The 16,308-nt window shown below is 47.5% G+C and overlaps 1 protein-coding gene across 1 annotated transcript in view; it reads right to left on the reverse strand.

Annotated features, from left to right (window-relative positions):
* Window positions 1–16,308, reverse strand: part of plb1 (phospholipase B1) — a 142,513-nt gene that overhangs the window by 67,487 nt on the left and 58,718 nt on the right. Inside the window, exons 26-31 of the mRNA XM_067985133.1 lie at window positions 13,246–13,350; window positions 11,657–11,752; window positions 7,181–7,252; window positions 4,111–4,227; window positions 2,225–2,284; window positions 1,101–1,161 (exon numbers count right to left, since the gene is read on the reverse strand). Of these exons, the coding sequence (XP_067841234.1) occupies window positions 1,101–1,161; window positions 2,225–2,284; window positions 4,111–4,227; window positions 7,181–7,252; window positions 11,657–11,752; window positions 13,246–13,350 (511 nt within the window). The remainder of the gene's footprint in view (window positions 1–1,100; window positions 1,162–2,224; window positions 2,285–4,110; window positions 4,228–7,180; window positions 7,253–11,656; window positions 11,753–13,245; window positions 13,351–16,308) is intronic.

The raw sequence follows: 16,308 nt of genomic DNA on the forward strand, positions 1-16,308 counted from the left end.
GAGCTGATCTTGCCGCATGAAGTGAGATCAGCTCATTGGCATTATTAGGTGGCATTCATGGGCGGAGCACTCACGACCTGCCTGGGTCCACCGGGGTGGCAATGGCAGGTGTCAGCGGGGAATGAAACGTTGCAGGCTGCCTCTCCGACGTGGGAAGAGGAGCACTGTGCAATGGGCTCGGGGGGCAGCGTGTGGCAGAGCATCAAGTAAAGGGAGCTGGGTTGGCACTGGGCAGGGATGCCTGAATCTTTCCATCATATGGTGGCCTCCCCTTCCGCATCTGTTTGGAACAGCTGTGCTGCTCTAGTACCTTGGCTGCACCATGGGGTGGACGCTTAATTAGCATTAAGGTTGGGAGGCTAGTCAGTCGTGCACAGGCTCCCAGGCCCCATTGGGGTGCTTGTTGCCCACATTGGGGTACTTCTGGCCTCTGCACCTGCTTCCAGGCCTCAACACCTGTTGCCAGGTCTCTACACCCGTTGCCAGGCCTCTGCACCTGTTTCCACATCTCTACATCTGTTTCCAGGTCTCTTGATCTGTTTCTAAGTCTCCACGCCTATTTTCAGGCCTATAGATCAGCTTCCAGGCCTCTACACCTGTTTTCAGGTCTCTGTATCCCTTTTCAGGCCTCTGCACCCGTTTCCAGGCCTCTGCTCCTGCGCTTCAGCACACTGAGCACCCATCATATTATTGGCCCCTGTAATTACGGAAGGAGCCCAGTGGTACAGTACATGTGGGTACCAACAAGATATACCAAGGAGTGACATAGTGAGCAATTCCCAGCACAGAGAGAGATTCACTCATGGAATCTTGTGCCGTTCATCGAATGGTGAGCGATTCCCAGTATGGTGAGCTCTAGATCTCAGTCAGCTGATTAGGGCAGCCAAAAGAATAAGAGAGCGCTTCCCCACGTGGAACAGAAAAATGGGAGGCCAAGCCAACGTAGATACAATCGCTGGACGTCTTCTAGAGTTCGGGTAAAGAGCAGTCTGGGAGCAGGTCTGCTCACTTAGCCAGGGAATGGTGTGTGTATTAGGGAGGCGTAAAAATGGGAGGAGGGAGAAAGTTAAAAAAAAACACAGAAAATAATCTATAGTTACCTGAGTTTGGAATGACGTCTGATGGAGCCCTGTCTTTACAAAGTAACTCACTCCCAAAGACCTGTAAAAGGATCGTAGGCCTAAAATTCAATCCATTCTTATATGGTTATGAAATATTTTGCCATAGTTCCTCAACGTGCTATTATTGGGCCGGAATTTCCTCTTCGGTTTACACTGGAATTTAAGCCGATCTTGCCAACAGCAATTTACGTCGAAATTTCCTGGGAATCTCATAGCCTCATTAAAGACCGGCATAAAAGAAGTGGGAATCAGCGTAAACAATCGTTCCCCGAGGAATGCGCAGAACATAAGCCATCTTCCTTCTTTAAGTCCCTCTTTAACTCATCGATGATATGAAAATTAAGGTTTGAAGTCATCAAACCATAATTTTTGCACATTAAACCCGGCACGTTTAGGAAAAGGCAATTGCAGAAGCTTTTCTCTTTTTAGTGTAACAGATTCTGATGCCATAAAACATCATTCACAAACATAGAAAATACAGAGCGGGTCTCAGTGAGGAGCCATTAAAAAAATCTTTTTAAAAACTCGCTATTAAACACCAGAAATATGATTTCGGGTCCTGCTGTGCCTAAAATGTTGCTCATTTAGAACTGACGTTAATGCAGGAAACTCACTTTCTCTGGTCTTTTGCATTGGGGGCGGGGCTATGTTAATGAGCTAAGTAGGGTTTCAGCGGTTGTAACTTACGAGCGGCGCAAATGATCGAGGAAATTTGTGGGTGGTGGAGGAAACTAGGATTCCGCTGCACTTCCGGCAGCACCGAGGAAATTCTGGGCCTTTCTTGCGGGAGGAGTAGGTTAAGGAGGGTTGGATGCATCCTGCCCCATTACCTCACTGGTTCTTCCATTGACATGTCACTCAAAGGTCAGCATCACAGTCCATGCAACCTCTCACTCCAGTATTAGCCATTCGAAGCTACAGGAAGGGTTTGAACGCCCTTCTCGCTCTCTGATCCAGTGACGAGACTGCCACCAAACTGACTCAACAAATGCTTTCAACAGAAGATGGCTTAGCAAATCTGAGCAAAAGAATGATGTCAGTAGTTATGCATCCAAATGTCTCCCCCTGTCTCCCCTCCCCCAGTCAACATTGTTACTACCAACCTGATCTGGCTTTTTTGTGGTTGTGAGGAGGGATGGAGTTGTTTGTAAAGACGCTGAAGGCTGGAATCCAAAAAGACAAAAGAAAAGTATTAAATATAGTCAAGTCCTTTGAACCGGTGACCTTTATTGTAATTAAACATCTATTGGCAACTGTAGGATGTATCTAGTAAATAAGAACATTATTCTGATAGCCAGAATTTATCCTATAAACCTGCATCTTTAAAACAGGACATTAATAAAGCTATTGTTGATGATATTAGCGTATGAATATTTAATGCATTTATATGACATTCCACTTAATGGAGGTATTGAGCTATTAATATTGAGCTTTTAATACCTCCATTAAAATAGCAGACAGAGAATGTCATGAGAATGCATTAAGCATTCATCCACTAATAGCACCAGCATAAATACCGGCTAAGACCAGTTGGGCAAAATGGCCTGTTTCTGTGCTGTAAGTTCCTTGTAATTCTATCTTTCCACCCTGTAGCTTTTGCAAAATCTTTTGTTGCTGGTCTTTTGCTCCACAATCGATTCGTCAAAAGGGCCTTTCTAACCAGACCATTTCTGACCACATAAAAGTGCTACCCACTTTAAGGGCAGCCAGCAGCTCTTTACTAACTGCTGGTACCAGATATTGTACTCCCCGCCCCCATTGTATTGCCAGCAGGTCGTGCTCTAAGAGCTACGTGTGCTACAACAATACTTTGATGAGCTGACCTTGCGTTATGAGGTGAGTTCAGCTACATGGGGCATAAGTGCATGCCACTGCTGGTTGGGGAGTCTAGGACTAGGGGACATAGCCTAAAAATTAGAGCCAGAACTTTCAGGAGTGAAATTAGGAAACACTTCTACATGCAAAGGGTGGTAGAAGTTTGAAACTCTCTTCCGCAAACGGTAATTGATGCTAGCTCAATTGTTAATTTTAAATCTGAGATTGATTGATTTTTGATAACCAAAGGTATTAAGGGATAAGGGGCTAAGGTGGGTATCTGGAGTTAGGTCACAGATCAACCATGATCTCATTGAATGGCGGAACAGGCTCGAGGGGCTAAATGGCCTACTCCTGTTCCTATCTTCCTATGTTCCTAAGGGGATTGGCAGAGACTGGGGGACAGATCAATCTGCACATGCTCTCAGATGTTATTGGCATATGGTCCATAGCTTGGCCGTCAGTCCTTCATGAGATTGTGACCAGAGCAGCGTTTATGCCGTTTCCCCAGGGTTTCTGCGAATCTTCCATCGGCGTTACAGCGGATGATTGGGAGTAACACCCACAGGAATTCAATCCCAGAATGTTTGGAAGCAGGTGCACCAGCTGTTAAGTCCCTGGCGCAATCGTATAAGTACAATTTAAATGCCAGTCACGATTGACTGCTGCTGCTCCAGCCACAATCTTACAAAGGACTGACAGCCCAGCTGTGTCTTTTCAATGTCGATGAAGATGATCTATTCCGTGCCCCTTCTCCAATTTTACCAGTTTGTGCGGCTTGCGACTGTACCGAAATCAGGAACAAGGAATGGGTTTTCTGTGCGACCTGCCAAACAGGGGTCCAATACTCTATCGCTGGGCAGTTACAGATTTTGCAGAACACAGAGGTAGCTGACACTGACAAGAAGGAGCAAGTTATCCTACGGTGTATAAATGTGTCTCGGGAGGGAGTGTAAAACAGGTGATAGCGAATCGGCTGGCTGTTTTACAATCGGATGGAGCGTAAAACGGGCTGATGATTCACAATCGCCCTCTTTGTGACTGCCCAAGATCAATTTCTATCCCTACCACTCTACACTGGATGTACAGGAAGATGTTTTATATATCGGTGATTAAATTTAATCCTCAAAGAACCTTTTTATTGAAATAATAAAAGACTGTATTCATGACTAACCTTGGACGATTGAACAGTTGTGGTCTCAATGCTCCCAGGGGCCACTGAGGTCGGCTGCACAGAGTTATTTGGATAAGTGAAATTACTATTTCTGTATGTTCTCAAATACGGCTGCTCCTGGTATTACCATAGGAGAAAGAAGAGAACTTGATTAGTTTGGAGTTAAATGTTAACCCTGATTACTGAACCTTGGTTATTATTAGCATTTTTATCCCCATATTTTTCCACCAGCTTATAGAAGAGTAGCTTAGAATGAGTGATTCTCCCTCCCTTCCTCTCTTTGTTCAGCACCTCACCTGGCTGCAAAACTAAGATCAGGAGCCCACTATATGGGGACATATATTCAAGTCCTACCACTCTGTCCCTGGGTGGAAATTCAATCACACTGGGTGCCCTCTACATATCCCACCATCCATTATTGGATATCCTCTATCCTCCCATTCTCCAGTGGGTGCCCTCTACATATCCCACCATCCATTATTGGATATCCTCTATCCTCCCATTCTCCAGTGGGTGCCCTCTACATATCCCACCATCCATTATTGGATATCCTCTATCCTCCCATTCTCCACTGGGTGCCCTCTACATATCCCACCATCCATTATTGGATATCCTCTATCCTCCCATTCTCCAGTGGGTGCCCTCTATATATTCTGCCATTCCTCATTGAGTACATCTATAAATCACACCATTCCCCATACGTTATCCTCTATGTATCCTACCATTTCCTGTTGGTGCCCTTGGTGCATTATCCCTCCTCAACCTCTCTGCAGCCTTTGATATGGTCAACCACACCATGCTTATCCAATGCCTCTCTTCCATTGTCCAGTCCTGAGGAACTGCCTATGCTTGGTTCCACTTTTCCCTATCAGCTTCTTTCTACCTGTGTATCATTATCTCTTGTGTTCCCCAAGGATTCATCCTTTGTTTGCTCCTGTTCCTCATCTACGTACTGCCCCTTTGCGACATCATCCACCAACACAGTGTCAGCTTCCACACAAAAGCTAATGATACCCAGCTCTACCTCTCCACCATCTTTCTCACCCCTCCACTGTGTCTGTCTTGTTAGATTGCTTGTCTGAAATCCAGTCTTGGATGAGCCACAACTTCCTCCAGCTGAACATTGGGAAGACTGAAACTATTATCTTTGGCCCTCCCCTACAAATTCCATACCCTCACCACTGATTCCATCCACCTCTATGGCCACTGTCAAGGTGAACCAGACTGTTTACAACCACTGTGGCCTATTTGATCCTGAGCTGAGCTTCTGACCCCATGTACACTGCATCACAAAAACCATCTACTTCCACCTCTGTAACATCGCCTGCCTCCATTCAAACTCAGTCCATTGGATGCTGAAATCCTCATCCACAAATTTGTCACCTTTAGATTCAACTATTCCAATGCTCTCCTGGCCGGCCTCCCATCCTCCACCCTCGGTAAACTTCAGCTCATCCAAAACTCTGCTACTTGTATCCTATTCCGCACCAAGTCTTGCTCACCCATCACCCCTGTCCTCACTGATCTACATTGGCCCCTGGTCCGTCAACACCTCAGAATAAAGATTCTTATCCCCGTGTTTAAGTCCTTCTGTGGCCTCATCCAATCCTATCCTTCTAACATTCTCCACCCCTACAGACCTTTTCCCCTTCCGAACCCTCCAATCTTCTGACTCTGGCCCCTTATGCATCCCTCTCCCTTCACTCCACAATTGGCAGCCGTGCCTTCAGCCACCTGGGCCCCATGCTCTGGAATTCCTTCCCTTAGCCTATCCACCTCTGCACTTCCCTGTCCTCCTTTAGACCTCTTTAAAGTCCAGCTCCTTAACCAAGCTTTTGGTCAGTCCTCCTAATATTTCCTTTGGCTCAGTGTCCATTACAATTCTGTGAAGTACCTTGGGATGTTTTCTAAGTTGAAAGTTCTACATAAATGCAAGTTGTTGCTGCTTATGTGTAAAATATTAAACAGAATATTAATTATGCTATTATTTTATCACTTCGTTATTTTCTTTTTTGTTTGCACTCTAAATCAATTTATTTTTAAAATTTCTCCTCTAATATTTAGTTTGCAATCCTCAGTTTAGTGTTGCAGTCAATGTAATTATCTTTTTGTGATTGCTTTAATTTACATTTATTTTTGTATTTAGCGATCGGTGCTGGGTCAAGATCCTGGAATTCCCAACTAACGCCATTGTGGGAGCACCACCAGGACAATTGCAATCTGGATGCTTGGTTATGTCGCATCAGCCTCACAATATAATTGTGCTCTTTGTGCATCGAGATGGATGCTGGGCCACCAGATAACTTGTAGGAGTTGTAGTGTGGTTATTTGACTCAGGGTGTCGGGCCTCATTCGGGTGGGCTAGGCTCTGAAGCATTCGGAGACATTGAACCCAATGTCAGAGGTGTACATGAGGCCAGCTGGGGTACGATGGGCGAAATTGTTGGAGAGACTAGAAGACAATAGAGGCACATTTATGGTTCAATCTAGTTTTTTTCTGAATAGTTGAAATTTTTACATAATTATTATGTTAAAAATGTATTTTAGAGATGTATATTTGAGGTGAGTGGGGAACTATCATGGAGGCTGGATCTCAAAGAGGTTTTGGAATGAATTGGCTAGAATTTGTTTGGATATAGAATGTGATTGTGCAATATTTATTTGGAGGAACGAGTTTGGCTGGATCTTTTCTGGGGGACAGAATGTGCTTGTGTTCAGTTTATTTTTAGTTGGAATGTGATTAAGGAGAAAGTTGAAACTGGTGAGAAAGGTTTTGCGTAATATGAAGATTACAGAATAACCAATTCAGAGAATTAGACTCTTAACACTGGGTCAAAATCCTGGAATTCCCGACTAACACCATTGTGGGAGGGAGCATCATTAGCATCTGGATTGCCGCAGTCTAACATTGCTTCTCAATTTTACGATAGACTCTAGTGATAACCATGCTGACGCACACGTGTAGACACAAAATATGACAACCCATAGGAAGCAAGGAGACAAATAAGTGTTGGAACTACATAGAAAAATAACAAAGTCTACTCACAGTCCTTTTTCATACAAACCATACCTTTGAAGGACAACTAATGTTAATGGGAACATCAAATTTTTGATTGGAGGTCTTTCCACCCATTGGCTCCAGCTAAAAGGATCACAAGAAAGTAACAAGAAGGATAGATCAATCAGCCCATTACACTGGCTTTGTTTCAGAGCCGGATCTGACCACTTATTTGTCTTTTTCTTATCCCAGACCTCATCTCTCTACTGAATCAGGAGTCTGTTGAACTCCTTTTTGAATGCTTCAGTTGAGCCAGTGTTTCCTACATTAGGTGGTAGTCTATTCCAGAGGTCAAATGCAAGTCTGAATAAATTGTTCACTGTGTTAAGTTTATCTCTTTGCTGCTTCATCTTGTAATAGTTTCCTGTGTCTTTTTTTCTATCCTGGTTTTCAGCAGAATGCCTCTTGTATTATAAAAATAATGAAATAATTTTTAAAAACTTATGGAATGTTAGCTTTTATCTCAAGGGGACTGGAATATAAAGGGGTGGATGTTAGGTTACAGTTAGACAAAGCTCTGGTTAGACCCCATTTAGAGTACTGCGTTCAGTTCTGGGCACTACACCTCAAGAAGGATATATTGGCCTTGGAGGGGGTGCAGCGCAAATTCACCAAAACGACACTGGGGCTAAATTATGAGGACAGGTTGCATAGACTAGGCTTGTATTCCCTTCAGTGTAGAAGATTAAGAGTGATCTAATTGAGGTGTTTAAGATGATTAATGGAATTGATAGGGTAGTTAGAGAGAAACTATTTCTTCTGGTGGGGGATTCCAGAACAAGGGGGCATAATCTTCAAATTAGAACTAGGCCGTTCAGTTGTGATGTCAGAAATCAGTGTCCTTTGGCCTTCAGAATTATTTACTACGCCTCCTATTTTAGGACACCTTCACACAAAGGGTAGTGGAAATCTGGAATTCTCTCCCCCTAAAGGCTGTTGAGTCTAGGTCAATTGAAAATTTCAAAACCGAGGTTGATAGGTTTTTGTTAGGCAAGAGTATTAAGGGTTACGGAACCAAGGCGGGCAGATGGAGTTGAAACACAAATCAGCCATGATCGAATTGAATGGAGGAACAGGCTCGAAGGGCTGAATGGCCTACTCCAGTTCCTATGTTCCCATGTATGGGATAAATTCATATTATTGACTTCTAATGTTCCTTGAAACAGCCTAGAAATTCACTCAGTTGTGCAAACAGCTGCTCAAGATGAAAGCTTAGTGATAGGCAATAAATGTGATGGGCAACAAATGGAGCCTTGCCAACGCTGCCCACATCCTAAGAACTAAAAATATAGTCTCTGAAAAAGGTAAAGAAACAAATGCATCGCCCAAAACCAAACACCATAAGTGATCACTAAAAGTCTTCAAAATATTCTTTGCCCTAAACTCTTTGGTCCGACTTTCCCTCTTTTTCAGTCCTTCAGGCTCCTTTAACAAAAACTTGGATTTGTATCTATGCATGATTGAATAAATGGCAAATATTCAAATGGGTATCTGAGATCATTATGGTAGCAGCGCCAATTGAAACCAACACGCGGCCCTATAGCATAGAAAGATCACAGGCTCAATCTTGGAGTATTTGAGTCAATGTCTGACAGTGATAGGTGAATCTAGGCCAATCAAACAAAACTATAGAAACCAACATTTTTGTATCTAGATTTTTGTTTGTTTAGCGAGGTGTTTGGTACATGCAGAAACCCATCATTAAGGATCTTCAAACCAAATTACTGTGAAACCTATACAACATAGCAACAAGGAACAGGAGGAGGCCATTCAGTCCCTCAAACCTGTTCTGCCATTCAATTAGATCATGGTTGACCTGTATCTTAATTCCATTTACCTGCCTTGGTTACATATCCCTTAATATCCGTACCTAACAAAAATCTATTGAAGAGAGTTTATTTTTGTCTCATTTGGAATGCACATTTTACCCCCATTGGAACACACACCATTTTCCTCAGCTCAAACGCCCTGGGCCTAATTTTTAATATGGAACCGGGAAGAGGGCGGAGTGGGGGGGAGGGGGGGGGTGTTGCAGGTAGGTTTGTTGGGCCTGTGGAAAAGATTCCTGCTCCTCCTGGCCCATAATCAGTGCGATAAACTACTTACGTGCTGTTTCGGGCCATCTCACTCCTCTTATGATCTGAAGGCTCGGGAATCCCGGCCCCCAGGAGTTAAAAATAAAAAAGCTGTAAAAACGGAGGCCCGCAGCCTTCTTGAATGCTTTCACTGACCGACCCGCCTCCTGAGAGCGGGCTGGTTGCCCCCCCTCGTCCTGCCTCCGTTAAAATCAGAAGTGGGCGGGTTGGAGTCGGGGTTTTAGATTTTTAAAGTATTTATTGCTCTCCCACCCCCAACCCACACGATTGTGGGGTTAAAATTTAGGCACTGGACACAGTTTGGCAAAAGCCAATGTTTAGGAGTTCCCTAGTGTGTAGTGGTGGTATTGCTGGAGTTTAATCGGCTAAAACTGGACATCTTATCGATAGAGAGTGCTGGTAAGCGTCTTTCGACTTGCTCAGCTTGGGCCAACCTATTGAGTACAGCACTGGCTTCCAAAGTTATCTGGAGCCGAGAGGGAACAATCCCAGAACCCAGTGACAGGTTTACCCCCCCCCAGAGTCCCATCAATAAGCCAAACTGGCTGGCCAGTCACCAACAGTGCCCAGCTGCAGCCCTGTCTAGATGAGCGATCAGATTACTGAGTTTGCCACAGGCAATACGGAGCAAGCCATTGGCTTAGTGGTAGCAATCTCGCCTCTGAGTCAGAAGGTACAGGGTTCAAACCCTGCTCCAGACAGTCTTGGCGAGTGGAGATCAGAGCTGCGGTTGTGAATTCTGGGTTGATAGCCCAGCAGGATTCTCGTGCCTAGTGGGTGTGGATGCATCCCCTCGTCATATGGATTGTAGGAGCCCATTAAAAACTCCCACTGTATAGGACTAACCAACCTATCAGTTATGGCCATGGAAGAAGCATTCATGTCGTGGCCTCAGACTATTAATCAGCCTGCAAATCCTTCCACTACTTTACACTATTCTCCAAGGGAGTGTGAAGATACAAAAACAAACCACAATTTGGTACCATGTTCGACATGGTCTCACACAGAAGGCTATTGGAGAAGAATAAGGGTGTATGGAATTTTGGGGGAGGTTAGAAAATTGGATTAAAAACTGCTTAGAAGTGGGAAAACAGAGAACAAGGAGTTAAGGGCAGTTTCTCAGAATGGTTTGAGGTGTCTGCTTCTATTCACTGTGTACATCAATGATTTGGATCTAGGGCTAGAGGGAGTGGTGACCAAACCTGCAGAAGATACTAAAATAGGAGGCATAGTAAATAATTCTGAAGGCCAAAGGAAGCTGCAATGGGATATTGATGAGTTGGTAGCATGGGCGAAAAAGTGGCAGATGGAACTCAATGTATGTGTAAGGTGGTACATTTTGGTAAAAGAAATAGAGTAATATTTCTACTTTGAATGGGGAAAGCTGGGTTAGGTGGAAGAGCAGAGGAATTTGGGGGATCATTTCACAAGACATTAAAAGCAGCACCACAAGTGGATTAGGCCATAAAAACTAACAGAATATTGGGTTCAAAATGGCAAGAGATATAGAATATAAAATTCAAGATGTAATGGTGAACCCATATAAAATCTTAGTAAGACCACCACTGGAGTACTGGGTGCAGTTTTGAGCATCACACTATAGGATGGATGTAGAGGCAATAGAGGGTACGATGCAGATTCACCAGGACGCTGCCTCGTATAAGGAAATATAAATAGGAAGAAAAACTTGAAAAATTGGGGCTGAATTCATCAGAACAGAGGAACTGATGAGGCGATTTGACAGAGGTGTTTAAAATTATGAAGGGATGGGACAGAGTAGTTAGAAGCAGACTATTTCCAGTGGTCGAGGGGGTTGAGAACAAGAGGCCATAGATGTAAGATTAAATGTAAGAGATTTAGGACAGAGAGCCGGAGAAACTTTTTTACAGAGGTTTGTGAGGCCGTGGAAAGTACAACCAGAGTTAATGGTTGAAGTAGGGACCATGTCAATATTTAAGAATGGCTTAGATAGGTGGTTGAAGAAAAGGGGAAGAAAGGAATATGGCAACAGAGTGGGCACATGGGATTAGGGCGATTGCTTGTGGAGGATAAACTCGGACTGGTTGGGCCAAACGGCCTGTTACATGTCGTAATTTCTACGTAATTCTATCTTAGAACCAATTTGACCCCAAAGAGACCCACTTACCCTTTTCTCCGCCCACCCAAGAAGGATGAAACGTGGGTTGCTTTTCAGCACCCAGAACTTAGCAATGGTCAGAATCCCCACACTGTGACCATCCTGTGAGTTACCGAGCCTGGAAGTGACTCCCCTGGTTTCATGTGGTGCAATGCTCCATTCCTCAGGAAGGGAATCGTCCAATAACCAACCAAACAAACAAACACACCCACCCCAGAAAAAAACAAAAACCAAAATGAATGATCAAATACTTACCAAGTTGTTCCATAGACTCCGTGCGGCCTGTGAATGACTCTTCAAACCGAAGTGAAAGCAGTCTGGTGCAAAATAGGATTTATCTGGCAGGCCGTCCTAGTGAAAAAGAATTAAGTGCAATATTATTGAAAGCCTGCATCTTATCTGTCATTTGCACATACCCGTATCTACAGATGGAGGTGCACATACCTCACTTGGGCAGATGATCAGTGCCCCCATTCCCAAAGGAAGTTGTGGCAGCAAACCCAATGGCACAGGTACAATAAGTGAATTGCTAAGAATAATGCTGGGTGGTTCTTTGGAAACACCCCGATCACAGTACATTATGTTCTAAGTTGTGTTGCATTAAAGAAGACTTGCCAGTTTGATCAACAATCAGTATAACCTGTTTGGCCACACCCACCAACTTCTGGTGGCATACCAGCCATAATTTTCAGGCATCGTTGTACCCACCTGGTAATAACATGCTAGGTAATAGTGCTGATCTCCTGTGTCCTATAGCATTTCTGAACCTCATTCTAACATGCTGCAATGCTGACCCACGGGGAAAGAATTGTGAAGTGAGGCGTAGGGTCATAACCTCTTCATATAGCATCATCTCCTCTTCAGCAGTCATCAAACAATGGGTCAGGTTCTGAACATTGGCTTTCCTTTCCCTTCATTATGTGCCTATTTGTCCTCTCCGACCTCGGCCTTGGCAACGGCTGCCAATGGGTTGAGATGCTTTTTCAACCTTTCCAAAAGCTATGAGAAGTTTTGTTCCCCTTCAAGTTACACCGAAATGCTAATTCTTGTTCCCACCAGGGGGAGCAGAAGTGTTCCTCTGGACCCCACAAAAATAGTTTGGGCCACTGCCTCCCTGGGCTCAAAACCCACTCCCCCCTTTCCACGGTCCCAAAACCAACCCAAACCCCCACCCCCGACAACTAGCTGCCGGTCGGGCGGTCTCCGGGCCCCCCGATATTGCACCAGCCCAAACCCCCACCCCCGACAACTAGCTGCCGGTCGGGCGGTCTCCGGGCCCCCCGATACTGCACCAGCCCAAACCCCCACCCCCAACAACTAGCTGCCGGTCGGGCGGTCTCCGGGCCCCCCGATATTGCACCAGCCCAAACCCCCACCCCCAACAACTAGCTGCCGGTCGGGCGTTCTCCGGGCCTCCCGATATTGCACCAGCCCAAACCCGGCGTGCTGCCTCTGGATGTCCCATGGGCAGCTCGCCGGCTCCATTTAAATGAAGCTCGGCCGTTAACATGGACCGGGGCCTCCCGCTGCTCCACTGACTGACCATCCGAGAGTTAAAATCCCCCCTAAGAGTCAGGCCTCACCATAGTCTAACAGTAGTCCAGCTTGTTTACTTCCACAGAATAATTCCCCTGTCCCGTTGATAACTGTTTGTGGCATCCATCGAACTGAGGAAAAGGCGGAAACATCACGATGTGCGTGACCCACAGCATTTTTGCATATCTTCCAGCACCTTATCCTATATCTGGATTAGGTATGTGCTCATGTGTTTGTATGTCCCAACCTCACCATCCAGCGACCCGAATCAAACTCAGTCTGCTACCTCCACAGTTTCCTGCAGTTACCTTGTCCCTTGGTATTTCAATGTCTTCTAGAAACGGCTGAATGACCACAGTAAAGTCTTCCCTGGTATCATACCTTCCAGACCCAACCAACGAGTGTGTTCTTTCCTAAAAAAGAAAAAAAGAGTTCATTCGAATGAGTGCAACAATTTCTGAAAGAATCACATCGTCTTAACGGGCCAGGTGAGGCTGGGCTTACTCTGTGCAGGGTGGGAACCAAAGCCTGGTTATGACGGTCAGCGAAAGGAGCAAAATCTGTTCTCAATGGAAAAAGGGCAGCTGAGGGGAGAGAGATAATTCTAGTTTTTAAATCTCTCTCCACCATTATACAGCGAGCTTCAGTCAGTAACACCCGCCTGGAGCGACAGGAAACAGTGAGAGCGGAGCGAGGATAAAAACAGCGCACAGCGAGAGCGGGAGATCACCGGAGCGGTGGGAAACAGTGAGAGCGGAGCGAGGATAAAAACAGCGCACAGCGAGAGCGGGAGTTCACCGGAGCGGTGGGAAACAGTGAGAGCGGAGCGAGGATAAAAACAGCGCACAGCGAGAGCGGGAGTTCACCGGAGCGGTGGGAAACAGTGAGAGCGGAGCGAGGATAAAAACAGCGCACAGCGAGAGCGGGAGTTCACCGGAGCGACGGGAAACAGTGAGAGCGGAGCGAGGATAAAAACAGCGCACAGCGAGAGCGGGAATTCACCGGAGCGACGGGAAACAGTGAGAGCGGAGCGAGGATAAAAACAGCGCACAGCGAGAGCGGGAGTTCACCGGAGCGGTGGGAAACAGTGAGAGCGGAGCGAGGTTAAAAACAGCGCACAGCGAGAGCGGGAGTTCACCGGAGCGACGGGAAACAGTGAGAGCGGAGCGAGGATAAAAACAGCGCACAGCGAGAGCGGGAGATCACCGGAGCGGCAGGAAACAGTGAGAGCGGAGCGAGGATAAAAACAGCGCACAGCGAGAGCGGGAGTTCACCGGAGCGGCGGGAAACAGTGAGAGCGGAGCGAGAATAAAAACAGCGCACAGCGAGAGCGGGAGTTCACCGGAGCGGCGGGAAACAGTGAGAGCGGAGCGAGGATAAAAACAGCGCACAGCGAGAGCGGGAGTTCACCGGAGCGGCGGGAAACAGTGAGAGCGGAGCGAGGTTAAAAACAGCGCACAGCGAGAGCGGGAGTTCACCGGAGCGGCGGGAAACAGTGAGAGCGGAGCGAGGATAAAAACAGCGCACAGCGAGAGCGGGAGTTCACCGGAGCGGAGGGAAACAGTGAGAGCGGAGAGAGAATAAAAACAGCGCACAGCGAGAGCGGGAGATCACCGGAGCGGTGGGAAACAGGGAGAGCGGAGCGAGAATAAAAACAGCGCACAGCGAGAGCGGGAGTTCACCGGAGCGGCGGGAAACAGTGAGAGCGGAGCGAGGTTAAAAACAGCGCACAGCGAGAGCGGGAGTTCACCGGAGCGGAGGGAAACAGCGAGAGCGGAGCGAGAATAAAAACAGCGCACAGCGAGAGCGGGAGATCACCGGAGCGGTGGGAAACAGTGAGAGCGGAGCGAGGTTAAAAACAGCGCACAGCGAGAGCGGGAGTTCACCGGAGCGGTGGGAAACAGTGAGAGCGGAGCGAGGATAAAAACAGCGCACAGCGAGAGCGGGAGTTCACCGGAGCGGTGGGAAACAGTGAGAGCGGAGCGAGGATAAAAACAGCGCAGAGCGAGAGCGGGAGATCACCGGAGCGGTGGGAAACAGTGAGAGCGGAGCGAGAATAAAAACAGCGCACAGCGAGAGCGTGAGATCACCGGAGCGACGGGAAACAGTGAGAGCGGAGCGAGGATAAAAACAGCGCACAGCGAGAGCGGGAGTTCACCGGAGCGGCGGGAAACAGTGAGAGCGGAGCGAGAATAAAAACAGCGCACAGCGAGAGCGGGAGTTCACCGGAGCGGCGGGAAACAGTGAGAGCGGAGCGAGGTTAAAAACAGCGCACAGCGAGAGCGGGAGTTCACCGGAGCGGCGGGAAACAGTGAGAGCAGAGCGAGGATAAAAACAGCGCACAGCGAGAGCGGGAGATCACCGGAGCGGAGGGAAACAGCGAGAGCGGAGCGAGGTTAAAAACAGCGCACAGCGAGAGCGGGAGTTCACCGGAGCGGAGGGAAACAGCGAGAGCGGAGCGAGGATAAAAACAGCGCACAGCGAGAGCGGGAGATCACCGGAGCGGAGGGAAACAGCGAGAGCAGAGCGAGAATAAAAACAGCGCACAGCGAGAGCGGGAGTTCACCGGAGCGGTGGGAAACAGTGAGAGCGGAGCGAGGTTAAAAACAGCGCACAGCGAGAGCGGGAGTTCACCGGAGCGGTGGGAAACAGTGAGAGCGGAGCGAGGATAAAAACAGCGCACAGCGAGAGCGGGAGTTCACCGGAGCGGTGGGAAACAGTGAGAGCGGAGCGAGGATAAAAACAGCGCACAGCGAGAGCGGGAGTTCACCGGAGCGGTGGGAAACAGTGAGAGCGGAGCGAGGATAAAAACAGCGCACAGCGAGAGCGGGAGTTCACCGGAGCGGTGGGAAACAGTGAGAGCGGAGCGAGGATAAAAACAGCGCACAGCGAGAGCAGGAGTTCACCGGAGCGGTGGGAAACAGTGAGAGCGGAGCGAGGATAAAAACAGCGCACAGCGAGAGCGGGAGTTCACCGGAGCGGTGGGAAACAGTGAGAGCGGAGCGAGGATAAAAACAGCGCACAGCGAGAGCGGGAGTTCACCGGAGCGGAGGGAAACAGTGAGAGCGGAGCGAGAATAAAAACAGCGCACAGCGAGAGCGGGAGATCACCGGAGCGGTGGGAAACAGTGAGAGCGGAGCGAGGATAAAAACAGCGGACAGCGAGAGCGGGAGTTCACCGGAGCGGTGGGAAACAGTGAGAGCGGAGCGAGGATAAAAACAGCGCACAGCGAGAGCGGGAGTTCACCGGAGCGGTGGGAAACAGTGAGAGCGGAGCGAGGATAAAAACAGCGCACAGCGAGAGCGGGAGTTCACCGGAGCGGTGGGAAACAGCGAGAGCGGAGCGAGGATAGAAACAGCGCACAGCGAGAG

The sequence above is a fragment of the Heptranchias perlo genome, chromosome 5 (genome assembly GCF_035084215.1).
Source record: "Heptranchias perlo isolate sHepPer1 chromosome 5, sHepPer1.hap1, whole genome shotgun sequence".
NCBI lineage: Eukaryota > Metazoa > Chordata > Chondrichthyes > Hexanchiformes > Hexanchidae > Heptranchias > Heptranchias perlo.